Source organism: Poecilia formosa, unplaced genomic scaffold (assembly GCF_000485575.1).
Source record: "Poecilia formosa unplaced genomic scaffold, Poecilia_formosa-5.1.2 Scaffold1, whole genome shotgun sequence".
NCBI lineage: Eukaryota > Metazoa > Chordata > Actinopteri > Cyprinodontiformes > Poeciliidae > Poecilia > Poecilia formosa.
In genome coordinates, this window is record NW_006799940.1 from 6,295,272 (window position 1) to 6,306,712 (window position 11,441).

The following is an 11,441-nucleotide window of genomic DNA, read 5'->3' on the forward strand; positions in this document are numbered from 1 at the left end:
TGTCGGCTGCTAGGATTCTTTCAGAAAAGTACAATGATGTGGTAAGAAAATCAGGACAGATTACAAAAAATGTTCAGTTTTCACATTTCTGAAGCGGCCTCTCTGCTGGCACATGCAGGTTCTCCTGGGTGAATTTCCAGAGGAGCACTTTGACGAGCCAATACCAAAGGAGATCATCAAGGTCTTGCAAGCTGACTTGTCCTACATAAGGGAAGAAATTGCAGCAAGAAATTCAAAACTGGAAATGCCCTACACATATCTGAACCCTGATATTGTAGAAAACAGTGTGACCATTTAGGGATTGTTTTCATGATTAAAAGAAAATAAAGGAATGTGTGAAAGGCTTTGCATTGTTCTGTCTTGACTGTACAATTCCCCAAGACACAGATCTCTGCAGTGCTTTTTGAAAAGTGTATTTGCTGTGTGCAGTATATTGATGACAAACGTACTGCAGTCAAACAGTTATTTTACTTCAGACAAATATAAATTGGCTATAAAATTTTATAGGAATTGGCTAAAATTCCAACAAGGGTGAAAAGGAATCTAAGTTTACTCAAAGTAGATGAGGTGAATGTACCAAAGAGCTTGTGTAAGAACAGTTGGCTTTTATATTGAAAAAATTACAGTAATTGGAAGGTATATTCAGGATTTGTTGATGGGTTATAATCTATTGCTCAATCTTATGGATCCCAGGCTTCTCCCGGCGGGCTGAAGTGAAGCCACACAAAACGATGTGTAGACGTCGGCGTTTAATCCAATAGAAGACAACGTATGAAACTGCAGAAAAACATGCATTCACCTGAGACAAATGGAAAAGAAAAACAAAGGTGTCTGAAGAATTGCAAGAGCAAATCTGATTTGTTACGTGTACAAAATTTTATAGTAAAGGTGCATTTTTGTTCATCCAACCACCTCTTTAAACTTAAACTCCCTGCAATTTTTCAAGATCAAACACCAGTTGTCTCCTTTAAACAAAGTGGAAGCAGAGCTTCTCCTCCACTGGCCTGAACTCGTGCTGTTTTATGGCTTTTCACAGATCGGTGTGAAAACTGGAACTTCTGATTGTTTTCCCACACAAAGGGTAGTTCAAAAGATCTTAGTAAACCAGGGGTGTCAAACTCAATTTCACCGAGGGCCACTGTAGCATATTGGCCACCCTCAACGGGCCACATTGACGGTACAGATCAGGAGGGCATCCCTGCTAAAACACACCCCAGACAAAAGGTTGACTTCCCTCATTCAGTTCTGAAGAGGCTTATAATGATTCAATGGTCCAGGTGTGATAGAGAAGGAATCCATCTAAAGCTGCAGAATGGTAGCTCTGGAAAACTAGACTTGGGCACCCCTAGCATCAATGTATAAAAATACAATGTTAAAAATATTTAACACCTAATATTGTTAAATAACTGATTTGATGTATTGAAGTTTTAAATATTACATTTGAGTTTCTATGGATATAAAAATTACTGCTCAGTTTAAAAATTACATTATTTAAATCAGTGTTTAAAGGTGAGCAAGCAAATAATAAAAACAAGTCACATGGGAAGACAATATAGACTTTACGCAAGGATTTAGTCTCAGAGGCAACTGAAATTAATTTTAAAAAATCCTTTCTGAATATCATCTCATGGTCTCTGAACTAAATGCCTCTTTCTGACCGGGAGCTGACGGCGTGTTGANTTCAGACCTGAATGAGGGAAGTCAGCCTTTTGTCTGGGGTGTGTTTTAGCAGGGATGCCCTCCTGATCTGTACCGTCAATGTGGCCCGTTGAGGGTGGCCAATATGCTGAAGTGGCCCTCGGTGAAATTGAGTTTGACACCCCTCCACTAAAAGATGATGTAACAAGGAGCTACTAAGACTTTTTTCTTATATTATTTTGCTATAAGATAAAATAATGTAATTTATCTTTACTCGTATTTTTTCCAGAGTATGTTTCACAGCACTGGAAGGAAGATGACTTCTTTGGATACCAGTTTTTGAATGGAACCAACCCCAATGTGATCAAGCGCTGCTCCAAACTTCCCCCAAACTTTCCAGTGGCTGATGAGATGGTGAAACCTTTTCTGGAAACTGGAACCACTCTGGAAAAGGAAATGGAGGTTCGAAAGACTATTCATGGACTGACATTTATCTTTAATTATTTGTCAGTTTCTCCAAAGGTTTGCCTGATTCTAGCATAGTTCTTTGTCCTACACAGAAAGGCAATATATTCCTGTGTGACCAGAAGATAATGGATGGAATTCCAGCCAGAAAGAAGGATGGAAATCCTATGTACGCGACAGCCGGTTTGTGTTTGTTCTACATGAACCCTGAGCAAAAACTGGTTCCAATTGCGATACAGGTAAATGCCCTGATGGGAAAGCCAGCTCTGTAATGAGATCGTGAACAGAATGCAGTTTTTGGTTAATTGAAATTTAATTTCTCATTATTTTTTGGCAACTAAACTGTGTGGCATGAAGGAACAAAAGTTACAGTGATGGGAGACCAACATCATGGCACTCATCTTAGCACAACCAACCAATTCAGATGTGTTTAGCCAATCAAAAGGCTCCTGAATGACATCAATATCAGACAATAATCTACTTTTAAAAGCCTTGATAAAATCTTTCATTTCAGCTGCATCAACAACCCTCTGAGCAGAACCCCATCTTTCTGCCAAGTGACCTTGAAACAGATTGGCTTCTGGCCAAGCTGTTTTTTAGGAGTTCAGACCAGATTGAATACCAGGCCGTCCATCATCTCATGAGCATTCACTATCTGGCAGAAGTCTTTGCTGTTGCTACTCTCCGCTGCTTCCCAACTATTCATCCCCTTTATAAGGTATCAACCAATATAATACAGCTGACGGAGCAATGTTTTTAGTTTGACTTAATTTTTTAAAATATATTTTGGTTTTATTTATACAGCTACTGATCCCACACTTCCGCCACACTCTACACATAAACGTCGTGGGCCGTAAAACTCTTCTTGGACCTGGTGGAGCTTTGAGTGAGGTACTGCGATTTAGCATACATTTCTAACACCACACTCCTGTTTTGTCATTGAAGACTTACATGATTAAAGTGATTTTGAATAGTTTAATTATGCTGGACTTTGTGGTTAACAGAGCTCTCTTGGAAAGGAGGGGCTGACAGAGCTCATGAGAAGAGCGCTTTCTCAGATGACCTACAGCTCCCTCTGTCTGCCGGAGAACATCGCTGCTCGAGGGCTGGAGACGATTCCCAACTTCTACTACAGAGATGATGCTTTGAAGGTGTGGAATCACATCAACAGGTGATGATTTGTTAAACTGTTGTACATTTCAAGCAAAAACATATTTTGTTTACAATGTAAAAGTGATTGGTTCAGAGAAATATAAGAATGGAATATTACACAGATCATTTCAAGCATGTTCATACACCTTGAAATTGTAGATATTTTATTAAAATAATAAACTTTATCATAAGTTATTAGTTTCCTGTGCTCTGATTTGATCTCATCCAGTCGGAGCGCTTTCCTCTCGATGCCACTTCTTCATCAGGTTCATTTCTAGATTGAACAACCAATAGTTTCTCTATCAACCGATTGACTGTGAAAAGCGTTCCTGTAACTGCGTAGTAAAAGCTATCCCACAGGATAATGCTGCCACCGCCACATGTTAATGTGAGGAACATGCTGTGCACATTTTTTTTCTGTGGTGTCACCTACATATTTTGTGGCAAACTGTAAATGGGACAATTTCATGCTCTTTATTCACTAACTTTTCCTGATAAAACGCTTCACAAAATGCTGCATTTAGGCTCCAATTTTATTCTTGAAGGGTGGACGTGTTTTATTTACTAAATATAGTAGCTGACTTATAACGATACTTGGTTGAGTTGGACTTTATTTTGGGTTTCAGGGTGAAAGGGCCTGAATATAAATACTTTCCATAATTTGTGAATTTATTTGCACTTTTTTTCCCCACAATTGGGTTGAAATTAAATTCCAATAAAATACAATGCAGTTTGTGGTTGTTATGTGATAAAATTATGCATGTGAATACTTTTGCAGGGCGTTTTATTGCCAGAAATATACTGCAAAATTTGACAGCCAGATGCATACTAAAGAAAAGATGAATTTGTATTTTTTTTCCTACTTTTGACTAGTTTTGTGAAGTCTGTGGTGGAATATTACTATAACTCTGACAGCAATGTATGCAAAGACTCTGAGCTGCAAGAATGGATCAATGAGATATTCACACATGGCTTCCTGAAAAACAAATTGTCAGGTGAGTGTCAGACTAACCTATAATATTGGTTTTGATCAATATTTCTTTATAGTTCCAACATTTTTCAATGTAATCAAGTCCAAGAAAAATCTTACTTTTGCCAAATACCGTCTGTAGCATGTTGTTTTTAATTGTTAATTTAGTTGGAGATAAAACTATGTACAAATGATGTAATAGGTTGTCCATCGTGCTTCAACACTGTGGCTGAAGTGATCAAGTTCATCACCATGGTGATCTTCAGAGTGTCAGCTCAACATGCTGCTGTTAATGATGGACAGGTGAGTGACAAAGATCTAACCGATTGAAATGTTTAGGAAATAAAATGATCTTCTGATTATAAAATAATAATAAAAATAATCTGTATTAAATCAAAGTTCAACCATTTACAACTTCTACAGTTTCATTTGTGTTTTTAACTAATGAAAAAGTATTTTTTTTTCTTTTATAGTTTGACTACAACTCTTGGATTCCCAATGGCTCCCTCCTGTTATGTAAACCTCCTCCCGTCACTAAGGGGCTGTCCAGCATGCAGACGCTTCTGGAGGTTTTCCCAAATGTTGGAGACACAGTAAAGATTGTGTCAACTGTTTGGATTCTCTCAGACAAGTACACTGATGTGGTGAGTTAGTAGAATCATTATAATTATAAAACTATTCTCCAAATGAACTGGTGTATGAGCCTTACTTAATGGCTTTCTTCTGGCTGCAGGTTCCCTTGGGTACATACCCTGAGGAACATTTTGATGAGCCTGCCCTGAAGCAGATGATTAAGGAATTCCAAGCTGAGTTGTCTTACTTGAGTGAAGAAATTGCAGTGAGAAATTCTCAGCTTAAAATACCCTACCAATATCTGAACCCTGCTGTTATAGAGAACAGTGTGACCATTTAGGAAACAAGGCCAGCAGACACTTCTTTTCTTTTCTTATTTTTCAGCTGGCTTCTCCTGAAAGTTTTGCGGGTCTTTCAGATAATTGCATATATTGTGTCTTATTTATTTTGCTAGTGATTGCATTTTTGAGTTACTTTCGTTTTTAATTTCTTAACTGCAAATGTTCTCCGTGTTGCTTTTAAGTTCTGTAATCCTTGGAGCAAGTCTAGGCTTTGGCTCAATCTGCCAAAGGCAAAATAACTGAATTGAAAAAAACAAAAAAAACTGTGAAGATTTTGTTTTTACTCCTGAGTATCTACAACTTTGTCTATTTGTTAGAGTACCATATTTTCCGCACTATAAGGCGCACCTAAAAACTTTAAATTTCCTCAAAAGCCGACACCTTATAATCCGGTGCGCCTTATATATGGACCAATATTGAGCCACAACAGGTCTAGCAACTACGGTAAGCAGCCGCCGACTTCATTTTCGCCCATAGAGGAAGAAGCGCGCGGTGCATGCTGGGATAGTTGTCAGAACACTGGTTTGTTAATAAAGTTTGACTGACCTATCTACCTACCGATCGTCTATAATCAGGTCGTCTGCAGGTCTTTTAGCACCACTTTCTCCACGAACATGCTGTGCGCAAACGGAGAAGGGTGACCATCGTCCGGCCACGCCTCGGCCCAATCGCAGGAGGCTCTCCTAACCGACCGGAGTCGGACTGTTTTGTTGATATTCCCTGTAGTGCAGCTCCATCTAGTGGATGCATAACGTAACTCCAGCCTCTGCTGTAGCGTCTATTCTATGCGCCTTATAATGCGGTGCGCCTTATATATGAAAAAAGTTTTAAAATAGGCCATTCATTGAAGGTGCGCCTTACAATCCGGTGCGTCTTATAGTGCGGAAAATACGGTACTCAATCAACAGAAAATGCAATAAAATGATGAAAATCTAAACCCTATTGTAGAACTTTTTTTTCCCAAATACGTGACAACTTCTCTAGCCCTAATCTAAACTGAGCAGCCAGGGGAGGAACAAAAAAGGGTTGAACTACACACAGAAAACAGGAAAACTTAGGCTAGGAGTTCAGGCGAGTTCAGAAGGAACTCACAAAGAATATTTGTGATAATTCACAAGAAACTGGGGTTTGTAAGACAACAGAACAGAAAGAACAAAGTCATACATATTGAGAATTTCTACAAAAAATGTGTGTGAGAAAAATATTTCAGGAGAACAAAGTAACGAGGGTAGTGATAACATCAATGAAGAACTGGAAAACCTTAAAAGGAGCATTCATTCTAACAACTGTTAGAATCAATAAATGCCAAAAGAGTTTCAATGTGCTGAAGATCAAATTTTGCAAATGTTCTCTAAAATCACAAAGCTCCTTATTAATTTTCTTGTTGAAAATATCAAAATAGGTGACTTTAAATCCTTCCTGCCCCCTCAAAAATAATTCAAAGGCAGCACATTAGACCATCTTTACGCAACAAGAAGTTGAAAACATTGCGGTAAGGGGCCAATGGTGACATCTTTGATGGCCAGAGCAAAGCAAACATAATCAGGTGGACAAGACTGGGTCATCCAGTCTGTTCCCCAGGATTCCAAAAAGCTTTTTTTTTTGTAAAACCAGATGCAGAATGTGATAAGTAGGTATGTGATGTAATCTTGGAAACTTACTGGCAACACAGAAGAAGAAAAAATCAACACCCAATAAGAAAACCCCACTGCCTGTATAGGAAATTTTCTACAACTCTGCAATCTATTGCCACAACAGGAAAAAAAAAAAACATTACTTACTTTTATTTATTATATTTATTATATATTATATTGCTTGTTTATTTTTCTTTGAAAACGCAACAAAGAAATAGACAACAAAGAACACGTCTTACTACTTCTGTGAATTTAGTAGCCTAAAACCGATTACCATCACTAAATTCTAGAAAAATCCTAATTAGTGCCGCAGGGTGAAACATCCAAGTATAAAAGGCAGAGCGAGACATATTCTTCCAACTGAACTGAGAGATAGATCTTTCTGGTCTCTTCTGGTTTCCCAGATAAACTGGCAACTGGTCTTTACAATGGTGATCAATCAGGTAATTAAAAATTAAAATTTTTCGCACTTATTAAATATTAAGAACTGCTCTCTGTGAAAAACTATGTTTTCTCTTCTAGCTGAGTCTGACTATTGCTGCAGTTTTGCTTCTTGGCTCATCTTAACATTTTCATTGTTCTAGACAGTCCCGACGGACCTGGTGATTTTGAGACTTTAAAGGAACTGAGGGACGAATACCCAGGTCAGATTTGTGCCAGCCTCTTGGACATTATGGCTGTTACTGTTAAAGGAAGAATCCCATCGGATAAGACAGGCCAGACTTTCTATGCATAAGTTGGCTTAAAAGAGAAAATAAAGCCAAACAAAAGAAACATCCCCTTGATAGAATGGCGAGCTAAGAAGTTTTCTTTCTAAAGTCACATAAGAATTTTTTTCCCCTTTTTCAACATACTTAAAATTAGCAGTCAAATATTCATTAATACATTAACAAATAAATCAAATGAAGTGATTTAAATTGTTATTTAAGTTGGTGGAATATGTCTAAAACAACTTTTGGATCTATGTGATGCAGAATTTGTATCACTTCACATTTGACTAACTGGTGACTAGATGCAGACTTGAACCTTTTATAGAATTGTCTAGCAATATTGGAGTAAAACATTTAAGCTAGTAATAAACATCCATGTTAAGCTGCATCCATCATTTCAAGACAAAAAGTTGTATATTGACACAAACTGGCAATTTAGCAAAGAATGGGTTCTCTGTCACCATGGCAGCACTGGAGAACCTTTTATTTTAAGCATCTATTTTGTTCATTTCAGTCAGTATGGCCTGCAAATAAAATGAGATAGTCTTAGAGCACCTTATTGCCCCGTGGAAATAAAGTATTTGTGAATTCCAATTTAATGGTATCAATTTAAATTCTGTATATAAAAAAAAAGCATTCAAAATATATTTTGGTCATTTCATTGAGGTTTTTGGAGGTCTCATGTCATATTCACATTTTCTGAGCAAAGTGCTTTCACACTTCACTCTGCCTTCAACCACTAATCTAACCTGCTGGTGGTCACTAATTAACAGCACACCTGTTTCAGTTTTCATAATTGCCATTTTCTTCTTTTTATTGGACATCACCTCCACCTGCTTCCATTCAGCGATCTGGCTTCTTTCACCCCTCACAGTTTGCTCTAGCTGTCTGCTAACTTTGTCAGTTGGTTATCCTGTCACTGGTAAGGTAAATGAAAGTCAATTTAATTGTTGACATCAGCCTTATGTTGACAACTTGAAATGAACTTTTTGTGNCAAAATACAAAATCTCTGGAAAATAAAATATTATGTATGTTGTTTTGAAAAACATTAGAATATAAGCATTTTATCAAATCTTCATTATGGTAAGATCATGTAAGTTCTTCTTAAATCCATGGAAACTCAACAGTTTGTAAGGTAGGTGAATTAGCTCAGCAGGTTAGAGCACCGTGCTGGTAATGCTGAGGTCATTGGTTCAAACCCCATATGGGGCAATTCATGTCTAAGGTCTTTCAGACAATCAACACTTCAAAAATAAATAAGGGTTCAAAAATAAAATCACCACATTACAATAAATAAGGGTTCAAAATTAAAATCAACACTTTACAATAAACAAGGGTTCAAAAATAAAATCACCACTTTACAATAAATAAGGGTTCAAAAATAAAATCAATACAAAAATAAAATCAACACTTTACAATAAATAAGGGCTCAAAAATAAAATCAACACTTAAAAATGGTTCATTTATGTTTTCGCATCCACCTGAATATGTAGTTGCGCCCCTGGTTGTGTTAATACATTTGAGGAGCCGGTAGTTTATCTTGAGGAAATAAATGACGATGCAAAAGTTAATTAGACTGTAACATGCGCAGTCCGCTGCTCAACCACTGCATAAGAAAACTGAATAAGAAAATTATAAATAGGCTATTTCAATCAAGACATGTTAAGTTTTAAAACTAGCATATTTAAAATGTATTTTAACAGTGTGCAGACATATTGTTGATGGCCCTCTTTTCGACCAAAAAGAGCTAAATGGCCACGCCACAGAAATTACTAGGCAAAATGAATCTATGTTGCTGAACATAGATGTCAGTAGCCTACAGGCTACTTGTTAACAAGCTTAAAGTGCTGTATTATTAGCTAGTTCTGTTGGCTAACATTACGTATCCAACAGCTTTACTGAACTGGGGCCTGGCGGGCATTGAGGGGCATTGCCCGCTCTGGACTGGAAGTTGTTTTTTGCCTTGGAATGGCCAGCTCTGTTATTCCTATATCAATTTGATACAGTAGGTCTTCCGCACTTCCCATGTGATGTGTGTCCTTTGTTACTTTTTCAGCAGTTTAAACTGTTTAATCCGTTAAAACCGTTAATCCGAGCTGCCTTCAAACGCATCATGAACGCTGAGACGCTCGCGCTGGGTTTACATCTACGCGGCAGCTACGGAGACCTGCTGCTGCTGTGCGGAGCTGCGCAGGTGTGTTTGAGTCATGGCAGCAAAACGCAAAGAACTTTGCACAATTTTTCCCCCAAACTGAGTTCAGTAAAGCTGTTGGACACAGGTATTGTTAGCTAACAGATGGCTAGCTAATAATACAGCACCTTTAGCTTGTTAACAAGTAGCCCGTAGGCTACTGATGTTGTCTACCAAAATAAGTGGATGCTGCCCCTGTTAAACTCGTCTGGATCTGGGGCTGTTCTCAACTGGCCTGTGAGCCCTCATCTGAATCCTACTTAACATTTGTGCATCTGGGGAAAACACCCTTTAAACCTGAGCCAATTGGAGCATTTTGCCCACTTACAGTAGAGCAGGCCAAAAACACCTGGGTAGGTACAGAAGTTCCAGGGTTTGCCTCTGGTTGTGCAACAAATTTACAGGTACCACAACTTTGCCCCATGGCTCTAGTAGTTTAAATTCTGTTGAACCACAAAAACTGATTTTTATTACTTTATTTCAAGTAATTTCTGTGGCGTAGCCATTTAGCTCTTTTTGATCAAAAAGTGGGCCATCAACAATGTCTGTACACAAATCCTGAATATACCTTCCAATTGCTGTAATTTTTTCAAAATAAAAGCCAATTGTTCTTACACAAGCTCTTTGGTACATTTAGTTGTAATGTACAGGCTCATGACTCATGTCATTCACCTCATCTACTTTGAGTAAACTTTTAGATTGCTTTTCACCCTTGCTAGGAATTTTACAGCAAATTCAATGTTTTGCTTGAAGTAAAACAGCTGTTTGACTGCATTATGTTTATGTCATTAACATACTGCACACAGCAAAGAAGATACTTTTCAAAAAGCACTGTAGAGACCCGTGTCTTGGGGAATTGACAGAGGTCAAAATAGAACAATGCAAAGCCTTTCACACATTCCTTTATTTGATTGTATTTTTTTTAAACATGATGAAAACAATCCCTAAATGGTCACACTGTTTTCTACCACATCAGGGTTCAGATATGTGTAGGGCATTTCCAGTTTTGAATTTCTTGCTGCAATTTCTTCCTCTAATCATCAGGTTAGATTAGTAGTTTAAGGCAAAGTGAAGTGTGAAAACACTTTGCTCAGAAAATGTGAATATGACATGAGACCTGCAAAAACCTCAATGAAATGACTAAAATATCTTTTAAATGTTTTTTTATACGGAAATTCAAATTCACAAATATTTTATTTCTACAGGGGAATAAGGTGCTGTAAGACTATCTGATTTAATCTGCAGGCCATACTGACTGAAATGAACAAAATAGATGCTTAAAATAAAAGGTTCTCCAGAGAACCCATTCTTTGCTAAATTGCTAGTTTGTGTCAATATACAACTTTTTATACAACAGAATATACAACAGAAAATGATCACATGAAGCAAAGAAAAGGGTTGTCCCTGGAGAGATAGACAATTACAGACAAGCAGGTTAAAGGTAAACGCTATTGGACCATCTTCTGCTTGTTACACCTATTCAAAAGGTCCATGATAATGTAGCCAACCTTTCTGTATATATAAAAAAAAAAACATTCAAAAGATATTTTGGTCATTTCATTGAGGTTTTTGGAGGTCTCATGTCATATTCACATTTTCTGAGCAAAGTGCTTTCACACTTCTCTCCCTTCAACCACTAATATAACCTGCTGATGGTCACTAATTAACAGCACACCTGTTTCAGCTTTCATAATTGCCATTTTCTTCTTTTTATTGGACATCACTTCCACCTGCTTCCATTCAGCGATCTGGCTTCTTTCACCCCT

The 11,441-nt window shown here is 37.6% G+C and overlaps 2 protein-coding genes and 1 long non-coding RNA gene across 7 annotated transcripts in view; all 3 read left to right on the top strand.

Annotated features, from left to right (window-relative positions):
* LOC107835821 (uncharacterized) lies at positions 1-344 on the top strand. The gene is made up of 2 exons (XR_001661653.1): positions 1-41; positions 119-344. It is a non-coding gene; the product is annotated as an uncharacterized LOC107835821 (long non-coding RNA).
* LOC103134921 (hydroperoxide isomerase ALOXE3-like) overlaps positions 1-5,393 on the top strand; it is a 15,637-nt gene extending 10,244 nt beyond the window's left edge. For 2 of the 5 annotated variants that reach the window (XM_016669535.1, XM_016669530.1), the window contains exons 13-14: positions 4,699-4,869; positions 4,959-5,393. In XM_016669535.1, the coding sequence (XP_016525021.1) occupies positions 4,699-4,869; positions 4,959-5,138 (351 nt within the window). In that variant the 3' untranslated portion in view covers positions 5,139-5,393. Of the gene's footprint in view, positions 1-1,927; positions 2,101-2,198; positions 2,343-2,617; positions 2,822-2,907; positions 2,995-3,107; positions 3,275-4,128; positions 4,251-4,427; positions 4,529-4,698; positions 4,870-4,958 lie in introns of all 5 variants that reach the window. The other 3 variants (XM_007547442.2, XM_016669540.1, XM_016669537.1) reach the window with 3 other exon arrangements.
* A 2,900-nt stretch (positions 5,394-8,293) lies between these two features.
* LOC103134944 (arachidonate 12-lipoxygenase, 12R-type-like) overlaps positions 8,294-11,441 on the top strand; it is an 8,252-nt gene continuing 5,104 nt past the window's right edge. The window contains exon 1 of the mRNA XM_016669548.1: positions 8,294-8,410. The gene's annotated coding sequence lies outside the window, so the exon portion shown is untranslated. The remainder of the gene's footprint in view (positions 8,411-11,441) is intronic.